The 16,565-nt window shown below is 39.1% G+C and overlaps 2 protein-coding genes across 4 annotated transcripts in view; both read right to left on the bottom strand.

The window, feature by feature from the left end:
• The window catches only part of LOC112843900 (nucleotide-binding oligomerization domain-containing protein 1), a 31,919-nt gene extending 19,907 nt beyond the window's left edge, over nucleotides 1–12,012 (bottom strand). For 2 of the 3 annotated variants that reach the window (XM_025903230.1, XM_025903228.1), the window contains exons 1-6: nucleotides 11,934–12,012; nucleotides 10,229–10,365; nucleotides 8,334–8,762; nucleotides 6,579–8,199; nucleotides 6,202–6,462; nucleotides 2,729–3,151 (exon numbers count right to left, since the gene is read on the bottom strand). In XM_025903230.1, the coding sequence (XP_025759015.1) occupies nucleotides 2,729–3,151; nucleotides 6,202–6,462; nucleotides 6,579–8,199; nucleotides 8,334–8,724 (2,696 nt within the window). In that variant the 5' untranslated portion in view covers nucleotides 8,725–8,762; nucleotides 10,229–10,365; nucleotides 11,934–12,012. Of the gene's footprint in view, nucleotides 1–2,548; nucleotides 2,644–2,728; nucleotides 3,152–6,201; nucleotides 6,463–6,578; nucleotides 8,200–8,333; nucleotides 8,763–10,228; nucleotides 10,366–11,933 lie in introns of those variants that run through there. The other variant, XM_025903229.1, reaches the window with a different exon arrangement.
• LOC106098971 (uncharacterized) overlaps nucleotides 1–16,565 on the bottom strand; it is a 242,365-nt gene that overhangs the window by 54,104 nt on the left and 171,696 nt on the right. The gene's annotated exons all lie outside the window — the stretch shown is intronic.

Below are 16,565 nucleotides of genomic sequence, written 5' to 3'. Positions count from 1 at the left end.
AATTTTTTTTTAAATAAACAGACACACATTGCAAAGACAATAGTTCACCTGATCTGTGAGATATAAGGCAGACACTGAAGGAAACTCCTCACTTCACTCTCTTCTTGTGAGCAGCCTGTCAGCTCCACTTGTTTCTTCTCTGGTTGGAGTTTCAGCACTTCCAGGAGGATGGAGGTCTTTCTCTCTGAGAGGTTTACGAACCAGACTGCAGGAGTTGACTGGAAAACTGACTGTAATGATGGATGGACACTAAAGCCTGTTTTCGTTGTATAATAGTACAGGTCCATTAGGAAATCACACCACATCTCCTGCAGAGGGAGATTTTTATATGTGCACACTGATATCAGCTCCAGTATCTTCTCTCCTCTCTGCTGTTCTCGCTGTGCTGCTGCACAGAACAGATCCCCAAAGAACCTGACTGCTTCTGATGATTCTGATGATGTAGTACTAAAACTAAAATCAAGAATATGAGCACATTTTATGAAAACTGTAGTATGAAAGTGAGTTAAAATATTTTAATGCTTCTAGTAGGGCTGCAATGATACCAATTTTTTCAAACCGATACAATACCGATACTTAGATCTGAGTACTTGCCGATACAGAGTACAAAAACCGATACTTCTACCACACACACACACACACAAATGCAATGAATTGGAAGACAGGTTTTATTTTATTCTCTGCCGATAAAAAATTAAATCTTAATAAAGATGACCACAAAAAAATTTCAAGTGAAAAATAAGCACTTCTGTTAAATTATTGCAGAGTCTCCACATTGTAATTTAACAAAATATCACTGAACTATTGGGCACTGTCTCGAGCTTTCAGAATAATAAATAAACACTTCTGTTTGGAATAAAATAAATACAAATTAGGTTTGAGAATGAAATAAACTTAAATTATTGCAGAGTGTCCATATTGTAAACAAACAAACAAAATAACGAAAGTATTTGGCATTGACAAACAAACTCCTCATCTGCCCGTGGATCATCAGTCCACTGTGCCGTTAAACTGAGGACTGACATCGCGCACACACTGCTTGTCTTTACCTCTTCAGAAAGTTTAGGCACTATTATCTCCCTGATGTATGGGCGGCTGGAAATTTCATATCGCAGTTCGAGTATGCTGAGAAGACGGTGCGATCCTATGTTTTCCATGACCGTCATTGGCTGGTCATCCAGAGCGATAAAATGAGTCAGAGCTTCTGTTATTTTAACTGCCCGTGGATTTTCTCTTGAAATTTTTCCTCGCTTTTCCAAAACCTGAGTTAAAGTTGGCTGTTCCGGTGACATTTTGTTTAGCCTAGCTACAGCAGCCTCCAGTTTCTCTTTTTTATCTGGAGCCGCCATTCTCACTCGCCTAACCCTGTGCCTGTTTAGCGCGGGATGTCCCCCTAGTGGACAATCTAAAAAACTACAACAAAAATGACAAGCCACCCTCTGATTATTGAAATAAGTTAATATCGGTTCATGGTATCGGTTAACTTTTACAAGTATGAGTACACGCATTTTACAGTATCGGCCCCGATACCAGTAACGGTATCGGTGCATCCCTAGCTTCTAGTATGAAATTTCATACCTTGTTCTGTTAACCGAAATGCTGAAGTACATCAACAAGACTCTTATAATAAACAGAAAAACGTAAAAGCTAATACTTTACCTGAGCTGTGAGACATACGGCAGACACTGAAGGAAACTCCTCACTTCATTTTCCTCATGTGACCAGCCTGTGAGATTTAGCTGTTTCTTCTCTGGTTGGAGTTTCAGCACTTCCAGAAGATTGGAGGTCTTTCTCTCTGAGAGGTTTATGGACCAGACTGCAGGAGTTGATTTGAAAACTGACCACAAGGGTGGAAGGACACTCAAGCCCATTTCAAGCACACTGGGGTAGAGGTCAAGTAGGAAATCACACCACTTCTGTTTAAGAGTGAATGTTTGATAGCTGCACATTGATGATAACAGCTCCAGTATCTTCTCTCCTGTCTGCTGTTCTCTCTCTGCTGCTGCACAGAACAGATTCACAAAGAACCTGGTTTCTTCTGAAGGTTGTGAAGCTTGAGGCTTGAAACTGAAATCAGGGCAATATATATATATTTTTTCAATGACAGACTTAAGTTGATAGCTTCTTTAAATTATGTTAATGTTCTTGGAATATTGAAATCTGCATAAAGAAGAGAACATCACAGAGAAACACAAATAAAAAAATGCTGACAATTTACCTGAGTTCTGTAATATAAGGCAGACATTCAAGGAAACTCCTGACTTCACTCTCTTCATGTGAGCAGCCTGTCAGCTCCACGTGTTTCTTCTCTGGTTGGAGTTTCAGCACTTCCAGGAGGATGGAGGTCTTTCTCTCTGAGAGGTTTATGGACCAGACTGCAGGAGCTGACTGGAAAACTGACTGTAATGATGGAAGGACACTCAAGCCTGTTTTGTTCTTATAACAGTACAGATCCAGCAGTAAATCACACCATATCTCTTTAAGAGGGAATCCTTTGTATCTGCACACTGATGATAACAGCTCCAGTATCTTCTCTCCTGCCTGCTGTTCTCTCTTTGCTGCTGCACAGATCAGATTTCCCAAGAATCTGATTTCCTCTGAATGTTCTGATAAATGAGGAACGAATCTGAAATCATACAGATTCTAAATATAACAGATAATATTCTTGAAGGCATACAATAACTTGATTGAGCAGCTGCTAACTTAAATAGATATCCAACACATTTACCTGAGCTGTGAGATATAAGGCAGACACTGCAGGAAACTCCTCACTTCACTCTCTTCATGTGAGCAGCCTGTCAGCTCCACTTGTTTCTTCTCTGGTTGGAGTTTCAGCACTTCCAGGAGGATGGAGGTCTTTCTCTCTGAGAGGTTTATGAACCAGACTGCAGGAGTTGACTGGAAATCTGGCCTCAAACCCTGAAATTCACCTAAAAACTCTTTGCTCTTCACATATGTAAACAAATCAAGAAAGATGCTGTCTAAGTTCGTTTTAACAGGAAACAATGGGAGGAGCATCTTCACTACATTGTAGAAGTTTGGTCCATCATGACGTGCTGCTCCCAGGCATAAATCCATGAATAGCTTCTTCTGCTCCCTCTCCAGTGTCCCATGGTATTTCTCCTGGCTCCATGACTCTGGACCTCTGAAGCTGAATAACAGAGAATTTCACATGTACAAACACATTTGTGTTAATCTCAATGTTATTAGAATTATGTTAATGTTATTAGAATAATTTCATAGATGATATTTTCTTTTTCATTATATTGGTTAAATTTAAACCTCATTATATTTCAGTTTTTATGTATTTTAATTAAGCAAAGTTAAATATCAGTAAAATCATGTATAAATTATGATTCTGTGTTTGACAATTAAAAAAAATACTTAATACAATTTCTCTCATTCAGAATCATGTATAATGATGGGCTGGCGACACATTTCTTTTTATTTTGAATTCCTGCAACCAGTCTCTCTCTCTCTTTCTCTCTCTCTCTCTCTCTCTCTCTCACACACACACACTCACACACACTCACACACACACACACACACACACACGGATCCTTATCGGCCAAGGCTAAAACTTTTTCCCCTGTCCCGTCTGCAGTGTACCAATCACAATTGTTGTCTGAAGCCCAAAAAATGGCAAGCAGATTTATTTTCACTACTGAAGCATTACAACATTTGCTGTAATTGTCCACTTGGTAGTCAAATTTTTTTAGACCTTTACTAGGATTTCTTATTTTGAGTTATTACAACCACAATGGACAAGACAGGGGGATGGAAAAGAAAAAGAAGAAAGAAACATTGGGGAGAAAATTAACAGAAAGAGAGGGAGAGAAAAATAGAGGAGAAAACACTAATAATCTGCACCTGTTGAAAAGAAAAGTAGAAGAAGCTGGTGTCAGCACTGCTCCTCCCCAGAACCCTCAATGTCTACAGGCAATTTAAAATTGGACACCGGCACCAGAGTTGCCAGTAGGGATGGGTACCGGTAATGGCACTGGTCTCTGACATAAACGGTAGTAACCAGACCGAAAAGAGGCACACATTTCAGTGTTTTATTTCTGTGCTTTTTTTTTCTGAAATGTCATACACGTTGGATTCTAGCCAATCATTTTACCTTTCCGAGGATAGTAGGCGGGCCCAGGTACGTACGTTCTTTTAGAGCAGAGCTACAGATTAAAAATGCCCAAAGCAAATCGGTCAAAAGTCTGGCTGTACTTCACAGCAAAAGGTGCAAACTCAGCAGCCTGCAACAAGTGCTTTAAGGTGATACTGTGATACTGTGCAAAGGAGGTAACACCTTGAATCTGCTGAAACACCTGGCGACGCATAGCATTTTTTTAAAAGCCGAGAAATGCAACGTATTTGATAGCTTGCTGCGAGACCTCACACCGGGCACATCTACTGCGGCTGTGGTGCCTGTTATCGGACCCGGAGTTAGCAACATCCACCAAGAACCCGAAGAGTAGAGTCCTGGCCCCTAGCCCTGCCAGTGTAGCAGAAATGATGACGGATGATGATGGCAGCAGCAGCCGTTCTTCTCTGCGTGAGTAGCTTCATGTTGTTCGTGTGTAATTTACATTGAGTGGGCTAACCACGTTATTAAATTAATGCATGTAAGGTGAACTAGCAACCACCGCAGTAGTTACATGCGGCTGTCTTCTTGTTTGATGGCCGATACTAACTTCACCCTGGCCAAAAAGGCTAAAATGACCAAAGAAAAAGTGGAAAACAGTTAAACATGAAAGGTTTTTGGACAAAGTTTGTGTTTTTTCCATTGTTTAAGTACTGTTTCCAGCCAAGAGTGATACCATATATTCCCTATAGCTGCAGAAAAGGCTAACATTGTTATCTTTTTACAAAAAAACAGCTAAACATGAGAGGTTTTTGGACAAAGTTTGTGTCCTCCATTCTTTAAGCACCGGTTCGAGCACCGTTTAAGCACCAGCACCGTTTCAAAAGTACCAGTTTGGCACCGGAATCGGATAAAACCTAAACGATACCCATCCCTAGTTGCCAGTGCCCAAATTATCAAATAAAAGTTGTTGAATAAAACTCAGACACAGGCAGCCATGTGATTGAGCAAGAGGAAGGAAGCAATTAGTGATGGGGACGAAAGGACCCGGATGAAAAATCCCTATGAGTGAAAGACCTAGGCAACAGTTCACCCTGCCTGGGATAGGGTCAAAGGGGCCCCACCCTGCTGCAAGGCACAGGGAATATGCCCAAGGGCAAAAGTTTGGTAGATGAGCCTAAATCTGTGGGGTCCGGATAGACAAAGCTCACAAAAAGAACATGGGCTCACCCTCTTGTATTGCCACTATCTACATGAGGCACTGAAGGAGTCAGATGCAGTGTGTGCTGGGCGACTGCAAGGCGCGGCGACATTGGCAAACCGATCCCCAGCTACCGAGACTAGCCAGTGGGACATGAAAATTTACGTCTCTGGTGAGGTAAGGATGCTGAGTAAGTGCCAGAGACAGCTCACCTCAACACATGGCTTGGGCTCCAGAGCTAGTCACCCGGAGAGGGGCTGGACTGTCTCAATCTGGAATTGCCCTTAATGAGAGGATGCAGACTGGGGTGGGTTTTTTAGTATGTCCTCTGCGTGCTGCGTGTACATTGGAGTTTTTCCTGGTGGATCAGAGGGTTTGGTTCCCTGCACCTTTGCTCGGGAAACAGGTCCTGATTATCATCTGCGCTTACAGTTTAGAGTACCCGGATTTCTTGGAGTCCCTATGTGTGGTCTTCGAGGGTGCTGCACCTGGCGACTCTGTCATCCTACTGTGATACTAAAATGTTAGATTTTGTTTGGTTCACAACAGGTTTTGATATTTAATAGGTTTTGTGTTCTATTGTGAATAAAATATGGGTTTATGAGAGTTCCAATTTGTTTTTATGTAAATTTTAAATAGCATCCCTGAATTCCAAACTTTTTCAGAATTGGGTTTCATGAATGAAATTAAAACTAACAAAAATTCAACAAGCACCATGAGCCCAGCCTGAGGCCTCTCGGATTCTATGAAATGTAAGACTTAATCACATTGTCCAGCTTTCAGTTAAAGATTTAAAGCTCCTTTCCTATTGTTTTACATGCCACCACAAAATAAGTCATAACTTTAAAAAAAAAAAAAATTAACAGTCACAGACTATAAAAATAAGCAGGTACATAAATATTTGAAAGAGAAAGCTACATACCTGACTGAGCTGATGAACGGGAAAGCCTTTAACAGAGACTCACACTGACTGTGACAGGCAGGAGTTTCCTTGTCCCAGTAGAGGCAGACATTAACCTTTGTAGGCATCCTCTGCATGACTTCCACAGCTCTTTCATAAAGCTGCTTTTCACCATCAACTGGAAGGTGAAGGTTTCCATCTAGACTGAGTAAGGTTTCAAAGTCCATCTGCTCTTCACTGATAAGAAAAATCTCCCAAAGTTGTCGAGGCAGAGGGCCAGACCTATAATTGAAAGAAGAGATCATTACCTCATTGTAAAACTAACCAAGAATATAAGTCTTATTACAGGCTGTAACCTAAGCAGTAATATAACCCTAAAACTACATGTTCATTCTTACCATTGGACATTTTTAAAGCATCCAAACAGCTGTCTCATTCCTTGTTCTGATATCATCACATCCTCGAGGTTCAGCCTTATTTTCCTTTCCTTTGACTGAGTGACCACATAGGCCACAGCACAGCAAGGGTAAGGATCCAGAGTCTCTCCACTGAGGTCAAGATGGTACTCCAGTTTGTCCAGAAGGTAGATGCATGCTTCAGGACTCTGGGACTCATACAAGCACTGGCATAAGAACAGTATGTCCTCAGCATCAGCCTCTTCTTGCTCACACAGATGAGGAAGAAATGTGTTTATCAGCTCCTTGAAGAACCAGTTAGATGTATTCTTCAGGTCCTGATCTGGAATCAGATGCTTCATCAAACTTGGGCTCTTCTCATTCAACAGTCGACACATGAAGGGGATCAGATGTTTCAAGTGTTTCTTCTCCTCTGTGAGGCACTGCTGAAAAACATCTCTGATTTTATCAGGATTCTTCAGGATCCACAGTGCTGCAAAAAACTCCTGCACTGTGTAATGGAGAAATGCATATGTGGCTATTGTTTCTGTCGGGGCCACTTTGATAAGAAGTGGTTTCAGGAAGGACAGGACACAGCTGTCTTCACAGGTCAGGTCTGTCAGGTTCACAGTTTTTTGTTGGGTTGCAAGAAAAGCAGCTTCAGCCAGAGACAGAATTTCTTCTGTCTTGGTTTTGATGAAGGAATTCAGCTTTTGGTTCTTAGTTCTGCTGTTTATCTGAAGGCAATATCGAACAATATTGATGTATATCTCAGTTATTGTACATGGCTGTGGAGCATGTTTTGATGAAAAGCAAACAGCCATCATCAGTGCATACATGGGGACATGACAAAGAGTTACCAACTCCACGCTACTCAAAACCTTCGTCTGATCTTCACCGAGTGTTGCAGATAAGTATGTTTTTATAGTCTGCTCACTAAAGCCTTTGACCTCCACTCTGTAAAAGTTCCCAGAAAACAACTTTGTATCCTCATCATCTGGTCTGCATGTTATGATGATCTTTGCGAGCGGCAGCAGGTCTTTGTTCAGAAGTTTCTCCACCACTGGTGAAGAGAGATCTGTGAGTCCATCAAAAATGATTGTAACATTGTCAGAGTGACTCTCTATGTCCTGTAAGACCTCATCTTTGCCTTCACCTGGACCACAAGAAAAGCTGAAAAGAAGTTCCTCCAAATTTTTGGCATTTGCAATGTGTGCTGTTTCCCTCATGTCAAAGTAAAACATGTAATCAAGCTCTTTGCTTTCTCCTTCTGCCCAGAGTCTCAACATTTCATGAGTCAATGCTGTCTTTCCAATTCCAGGTTTTCCAACCAAGAGAATGTTTCTATCTGTTTTCAGCAGCTCACTGGGGGAAATGTCTGGTTTCTCTTCAGGGATGTATGTCCTCAGTTTTTTAGGGCGACTCAGCTTGCTTTTCCTTTTTTTAATCTTTTTTATTTTAGATGGACAAACACTTTCCTCTGTGTCTAATACAAGTGATGTGTATGACAGATCAGGTCTCTTGTTTCCTTCAAACCATTTTTTACTTGCTGCCCAAAAGTCATTTGATATTTTTTTTGCTTTTGACTTTAACTTTTCTTGATATCTGTGGCATGACCTTGGCCCTAAAAACAGTGACAAAACAAATTCACTATGAATTAAATCAGTTGTCTTTCCAGACACATTTGTGCAATGCATTAAAGTGCAGTTCATCAGTACATCAAAGATTTTTTTAAATCAAGATTTTACTACAAAATACCTTGTAAGTAGTTTGTATCGACTTGAGTGTCCTCCTTGAAGGAAAAGCAGCTGATCCAATGATGCAGATCAAACTTGTTGGTCTCAGTGTCATCATCACTGTTTTCCTCAGGAGAAAGAAGCGGTTTCTCTAAAGTCCTCTTCCTTGTCATGTCAATAATCTTGAGTAACTCATAGCAGGCTGCTTCCCCTTTTTTTATGACTGAGATCAGTGTTGTTCTTATTTTGTCTTCATCAGTTTTCTCTGCCTTTATATTGCTGACTTCTTCTTTACCAAGAACTTTTTTCTGTTTCAAGTTCTCCAAAATCACAGAGAGATTCTTTAGTCCACTTATAAGATGGGGTTTGGCATGCTTGACATAGTTTAACGCGGACTGTGATGTGCAGGCCATGTTTCCTTATGTGTACACGCTGACCCAACTTCACTGACCTGGAGATCAAAATACCAATTTAAAAATGTTCATTTAAAAAGTTTAACTATATTTGAACTGTTTACAGTTATTATATTATTGATGTATTAGGTTTTATATGCATGTAATTTAAACTGAATTAATATTTACAGCTTAACAATGACTTGTAACTCGATAAAATTAGCAATTTGATAATATTGAGAATAATGCTGTAACAATATACAGTGATAATGATATTGGTTGACAAGAAATAGTTATTACTCCCTGAAATCGCAGATGTTGGCAGCTATCAGCGAATAGTTATCAGTTATTTTGAAACAAAAAAAAGACACTTTTTATCCATAACAGCAAATGAACTGTACAACACAAAAAAGCAAATGCTATTTATGGTCTCCTCACAACAATGATAAGAAAAATAAACTGTGCCAATATGGCATGTTTGTTAATACAGAGATACACATGCTTTTTTTTCTTTTTCTTTTTTTGCCGCCTGTCCCGTTTGGTTCTTTTGCCATCAGAATTATTGTCTGAAGGCCAAGAAAGATACTATACCAAGTGAACCATCCCAGCCGTATTGGTCCATTTGATTGACCTTTTTATTGTTTATTTATTATTATTATTTATTGATTTACAACAATTTATTTTCAGTTGTTACATACGGGACAGACATGACTGGAGGAAAGGATAAGGAGAAAGAAATAGAGGGAGGGAAAGAAAAACAGCAGGGAAGAGGAACAGTGATTAAGGGCACAAAAAAAGGTGTGTGTGTGGGGGGGGCAAAAAATACATCTATATATCTATCTATATCTATCTATCTTCATTTTGGAGGACACCCAGAGACTGCATACAGTCTTACAGATGCAGTTCAGCTCCAATGCTACCAAGCTTGGCACCCTGCTTACATACCTGCTTCCCCAGTGTTAATCCCAGTCTACTTTGTTAAAGCCCATAGCAATCCACTTGTATATCACCTAATGCATTAAGGGAGAGGAGGATGTGAATTGTCTGGAAAGGGAGTTATTATCACTGTCCAAATGAATGTTGAGGTCAGCAAGGACTGTCATGTTAGAAGAAAGTACAGAGAAATGAGTAAGAAGAGCAGCAAAGTCATTAAAAAAATACTTCTTTGGCTTAGGTGGTCGGTAAACAGTATATATGATTTCAGGAGTATGTAGAGGGAACTTTAAAGTGGTGAATTCAAATGAGTGAAAGATGGGAACAGAGACAGGAAGAACTTTCCAGGGCTTGCAATGGATCATCACAAGACCCCTTTTCTTCCCCATGCCGCAAGTATGACAGGTTCAAAAAGACAGATGAAGTGGCTTCATTACGTGAGAAAAGGTCTCTAGTCTGTTGCCATGTTTCAGTCAATAAGTCTAACTTACAGTCAGAGAGGAGATCCTGGACAAGATGCCCCTTGCCAGTGAGTGGATGTTTAATACACCAAAGTTGATGCTGATGTTACTGTGTTTGACTGTGGAGCTACCTGATCAAGCTAGGGGGTTACCATCCTGGCTGGTGATATGGGAAGTATGATGAGTTGCAGACCAGGTGGACTTCATTGGGTTAGTGTTGTCATGGTTTAAACTTCGTCCAGATAGCAGCAGCAGGAGAATTAGCAGCCTGAAAAAAATGAGAAAAATCCAGGACAGGATTACTCTTAAATACTCATTTGTTGTTGTTGTCCAGCAATTATAGTGAAAAAGCATCTAACGGGGGAGATACTAGAGTCTGATATTTTGTTTTATTTTCCACATAATAACGTAATACTTGATGTTGAATAAATTATTTGTTGAATTTAGTTAACTGTAGTTTTGGTGTAATGTGCAAATTTATTTGTAGACAATGTTTTGAAAAAGATCACATTTTTGCTTGTTTAAATATGTCAGAAATCATCAGCTTTTTATCAGTTTTTTATGGTGATATAATTTAACATTAATTTAGACAGCATTAGAACATTTATGTCACATATTTATGAAACATTTGGAATACAGAAAGAACTTTATTAACAACTAAACAAATTCATTTGTAAAATATGAAGATATTTATATAGTTTAGATGGTGCAAAAGAGTTTTTATTTTCAGTACTTTCACGTTTGAAAGAAAAAACAACTTGCATGTTAGAAAATAAATGAGAGAAATGAAGCTGCTATTAAAATGCAAGTCTGCAGCATCAGGACACTGATATCAGCAGCAAGTCTTCAGCACTGAAAAGTGTGAGCTATATTTTTACTCCCACACTAAAAGTTGAGTTAGGTTTCATTTGTAAATGCTTGTTGCATCTCCAATTAATAACAATAATAATAATAATAATACTACTAATAATAATAATGATAATGATAAACTTTGCACTTATAAATCTGAATTTAAACTTCATTATAACAGTTCAGCTGTACACAAACGAGGATAACTGTCACCACCATGTGACCGACTTCCATAAGCTGGCAGTTGTGGAGGCTGCCTCCAGCTCTTCCGGGTGGACACAGAGGCATTCCCGAGCTAGCAGTGGTTAGCGTGGTTAGCTCCCAAATGACTGAGCATGAGAGGCTCGTTTACAGAAAGCTGCGTTTATAGGCTTGATCCAAAAACATGTCTACGCGGTCTAACCACAGATCTCCGGTTTTCTCTCTGAGCGTCTCTAACACTGTTTGTGTTAATGATCCCGGAGATTTTAATTTGTAGCATTTGGAACTTGACAAAGTACAGGGCTGTTGATCCGAATAAAACTTCCTTATTTACCAACAACATCACAAAGTTACAGGAAGCCCTTTGTTTCAAAATAATGTAAACAAAGGGTTTATATGACTTACGAAAAATCCGGTTTGTTTTTCGTCGAAACGAAAAAGGCCCTTTACCTCTCATACCACCTTAATTTAACAAACACTGAGCTCCTCGGGTTAGCCTACACATGCGGGTCATTTACCATAAAACGCGGATCTCCAAACAGACAGACAGAAAGTTTAAACCTGAAGTTTAAAGAGCTAGAAATAACGCAGTGAGTTATTTATAAATATTTATGATGTTATTTTAAATTTCCAGTTCACCTCAACAGCTGGTGACCTCTGTGCGGAGGCGATGTGGAAACCACAGGTCTGTAAAAAGTCTGTACGGTTTCGTGTCACATTTAGAAACAACCTTAAAACGAAGTTCCTGCAGTTTGAAAACTGTCCATCTTTTCCTTATAATCTTACCTGTGTGATGCTGCTCTCTGCCTCCAGATATAAAAACTGTTTTCTTTTGGCAGTCTCTCAAAACTCTGTTCAGGCTGAGCTGCTTTCACTTTCACTTTCTGTTAATGCTTTTAGGATCCACTAGATGTCACCATTAGAACATATACATCAGCTGACAACCAGCCCTGTAAAAACCACAGTGTGGAGTACTGGAAATGATGAGGAAATAAACACTACTGTAAGAAGAGTGAAGGCAATAAATAACATTGCTGGAAATATAGTTTTACATATCTGAAAACATTTTCAGTAAATAAAAACTTTCAAAACTTTCAAGTTAATTAATGTAATTTATATTTATATTTTTTCTTTCTTTTTGTCACAGTTTGTGCTTAAGTATTTATTTATTTATTTATATACTTTGAAAAAGATACCAGAAGAAGATGAGGTAAGAAGCCAATCCTTGGGAAAGAAACTAGATTGTATTCTCTATTTTTCACCAGCTTGGACTCACATGAATGATCTTCAGTGGTGAAGTGAAGAGTAATTTTCCAACTATCTGAATGGAGACAAGAAGCGATCCGAGCCGGACAGATAACACATGTCTTACTAACTTTTCTCTCCGGCAGGACATTTGCCTCACCTGCTAATAAAGCTGCTTCACTGTAATATCACCAAGTCAAAAACAGTAACTTCCCTGTTAAAATTCCTTTTTCTCTTTTTTTTGTCTTCAAAATATGAGAAAAACCTCCTTCACCTCTCATAGTTCTTAATTTTAACACAAATGCCAACCAGCCTATGTAGGTGTCAGATTCTGCAGCTGCAGACTTTGTGGAGTTTGTGGTGTGAACCCAGAAGCAGATGCATGGAAGCAAAATTACATCTTAACCAAGAGCCAGCCGTTTATTTAAGGCTGGTGAAGAATACAAAACAAATGGCAGAAGGAAACTCAGATGAAACTAACTAGAACTAAACTGGGAGAACTAAAATACTAAACAGTAGAGACATAGATCATAAAACCTGAACAACCTGGAACATGACATGAAAAGAACAGACAGTCTGACAAGGGACAAAGGGAAACCAGACAGAATATATACAGAAGGGTGACGAGAGAAGTGAAAACACTTCACCCTCGAAACAAGGAAAGAAACAAACATGGAGGCACATGACAGAAAAGAGATACTAAACACAAGGACATGGGACTAGGACCCTTTACCACAATGTATCTACAGTTCATTTCCATTCCTTCAGATATCTAGTGCAAAAATAACAGGAAGGTGAAACACTGGAGATTAAAAGTCTAGATTCTGAATATTTCACTGAGTTATATAAGATTACAGTTTTTCTCCATAGAGGGGAGGCAGTTTATGGGAACCAAAGGGTAGGGCTGTGTGCTTTCTTTACTCATGAATCAGAGAAACAGCCGAAAAGTAAAGCTTAAAAACTGTCCGCCTCTTCGTCATGAATCTTATCAGTATGGTACTAGTTCAGTGTGTCCAAACATCACAGAGACCACATCTTTTAGGATCGTTCCTCTTTGTCTGCATCCATAAGCCGTGGATAGTAAAAAAAGAAACAAAAAAAAATGCAGGCTGCTGTTTTTCCTTTCACTTTGCTTGATCGGGAAGTAGGAAGTACTTGTAGGATTCACTAGATGCCGCCATTGTATGAAAAACTAGGCCATAAATCACCACGTTTCAAACCCGTCTGGTTAAAAAATTATGTAAAAATTGCTGTTTAAACACAGGGGCACATCTAGAAGGGTGGCATAGAGGGGCATGTGCCACCCTAAAATGATCCCTTGCCACCCCAAGTGCCACCCTAGTTTTGCATATGACAGTGTTGTTTATTAAAATAAGATAGCATTAACACTTTTAGCGTAGTTACAGTTAACAGTGAATATAAATGCTAAAACTGAATATATTGCATAGTGTTCCCCCCCTCCACCAATAACAAATGGTTGAGACCATAGTGCAGACCGGCTTCTTTGGAGCAAGCGATGCCTATGATTGTGTCAGAGCACATTTTGAACAACACCATGGGAATTTCAGAGTTCACACAGGTGGTTGGTTGTTGCACTCTGGAAATGAAATGAAGGTGAGTGTTATTAACCCTCTGGGGTCCACAGACACCACCTCCAAATCACATGACTGATTTAAGCCGCAACTGCTGCAGTCTCAGCCAGTGTTGAAGGTTCAGACTTCAAAGTATACACCGGTTTTTAAATTTTAATGACAGGTCACTAAATCCAGAGTTATGATAAAAAAATATATAAGCCATGCTTTTTGCTAAATACTATTGTCACAGTTTTTTGTTGTTGTTGTTGTTTGTTTTAAAAGCATTTTCTAAGGTCAGCGCGAAAACAGTAAAGAAAAATGTACCATGTCGACCAATTTTTAAAAAGTCAACACGTGGGATTTGGTTGTTTAGGAAGAGGGGGCAGAGAGACAGAGCAAGCGAGTGACAGAGAGAGAGATAGCGAGTTTTGAGATGGGGGAGATTTGTGATGTTTAGCTTGGAGTGCGTAGTGTGCGTTGTGTAGTTAGTCTGTTGTGTAGTTTTGTGTGTCAGTGAGGGCACTAATGACTGTCACAAATGCAGATTGCAATGTAAACGCTGTCTCTAGGTGGAAAACAGGAGGGATACACCTCCTGTTGTCAGGCCTGCAGGTTTATCCCTGTGGTGTTCTCCTCTGTCTTGTGGCGGACAAACAGTTTTTTTTTTTACTGGAACAAATAATTTGTTGGGCATCTTATTGCGACACCTGATTGTTCTCTCATTTTAGTTATAGTAGTTTTTTTTAATTGGTTGCACAAAATTAAAAAACGCCAGGTGTACTGGCTGCATTTTTAGATAAATAGTTGTATATGTTTACAAAATGTGTGCAGAAATTTTCAAAATGTACATTTATATTTGCATTTCAACTTATAAAAATAATTTACTCAACATGTCTGTGATTTTTACAGTAAAAAAGAAACTATGACTAGGATTTTATGTTTTTTGTGTGATTTCAGATGAGTTGTGTTAATACAGTATGTCAATGAAAAAACAACTGTAAACTCGTGAGGTTGAGCTGAAAAGAATGATACCAAGCAAGGCAAGACAAAAAAATAAAATGAAAAAAATTAAAGGTGAAATACAAATGTGAAATCAAAAGGAGTCAAAAATGGCCGGTTATATTTTAGATCTCAGTGGGTTAATCCAAGAAATCATGAAAAATTTGGTTTAAAATTTTGTTCATGACAGTGCAGATTTCTGACATTTTGTGTAATTTAAGCGTGTAACAACTTGATTTTTTTTCTAACAAAAAAAGTGTGAAACTTAAGTTAGACTTGTATTTGTAAATGAACCGCCCCATGTTGTGTAGCTTTCTGGATTGTATACTTAGTGGGCTACATATTTATTTATTATACAGGCTATCAGGGGCGATTCTAGGATCAGAGCTTTGGGGGTGCTGAGCACCCAGAGAGCTGCCCATCCAGGCAAGATAAACTTTACTCGTCACGATGAGACTTCTTCATTGTCTCTGTCAGTTCCTGCATCCTTAAATGTCTCCAGTTGTCCCGAGTTCCCTCTGACTGTCTCCTTGGTGCATTTAAACCCCTGTTCCTCCCTGTCCTCATCGTCTGTTGTCTTCATCTCCATTATCAGTCATCATAATTTGACCCTCTCTGTGCAAGTCTGCAAATTTCTTTATTAAACCATAAAACTCATCAAGTCTCTCTGTGCCTGGGTCCTCGTCACAAAACATGACATCACTGTTTTGTACATTTTAACACAATTTAATCCCAACATTTGTGAAAGAAAAGCAAAACACTTTTTTGAAAAGTCTGTAACAAAACCATCAAATCTGATAAAGGTTATTTAAATGCTGCTAAAGACTACTACTGCCAAAGAAGAATGGATTGGAATGTAAAAAAACAAAAACAAACCTTAATTACTGCGGGAGAATAATGAATGATGCTCATAGTGAGTAAAAAGTAAACTGCGTGCATTTTTTGGACAGAGATTCACTTTTAAAGTGTATGTATAATATAATACAGATACATAAAAAATACACTCCAAAACTAGAAGAGTCCGTGAAATGTACAAAATATTATTAAAAAATTAGAAAAATTGAGACACCTTGGCCTATGGTACAATGTATACAATGTATGAAAAAATCTTTACTGCAGATACTACTATGGCTCTACAGATTTTTTCTTTTCTTTTATCCTATGTCGCCTCACCTTGAGGTTGGCAAATCTGTCTATCACATTTTGGTGGTCAAGTCTCTCAAGCATCTCTTTCTCAACTGACATCACAGCCAGGTGCTGGAGTCTGCTTTGACCCATGGTCCTTCTCAGCCAGGTATGGAGCTGACTCAAGACACTAAAAGACCTTTCACAGCTACAGCTGCTAACTGGGTTTGTTAGGGCAACCTGAATAACAGTTTTCAGTGTGGGGAAGATCTGATTATCCAGAAGATTGTACAATGTTAACATATCTGGAATGGCACCAGCCTCACTCTTGAGCTTCAAAAAGTTTTTGGCAACCGTGACTTCCTCTGACTGAAGTTCAATATAGTAATGCAGTGCCAGGGCTGACAACCCAGTTTGTTTTGCAGATTCTGTAAAGCAGCTTTAATATAGGGAGAACACAACTTCCAGATTGTAT

Source organism: Oreochromis niloticus, linkage group LG23, assembly GCF_001858045.2.
Source record: "Oreochromis niloticus isolate F11D_XX linkage group LG23, O_niloticus_UMD_NMBU, whole genome shotgun sequence".
Classification (NCBI taxonomy): domain Eukaryota; kingdom Metazoa; phylum Chordata; class Actinopteri; order Cichliformes; family Cichlidae; genus Oreochromis; species Oreochromis niloticus.
The sequence above is the reverse complement of the archived record's forward strand: the minus strand, read 5'-3'. Positions and strand labels throughout refer to the sequence as shown.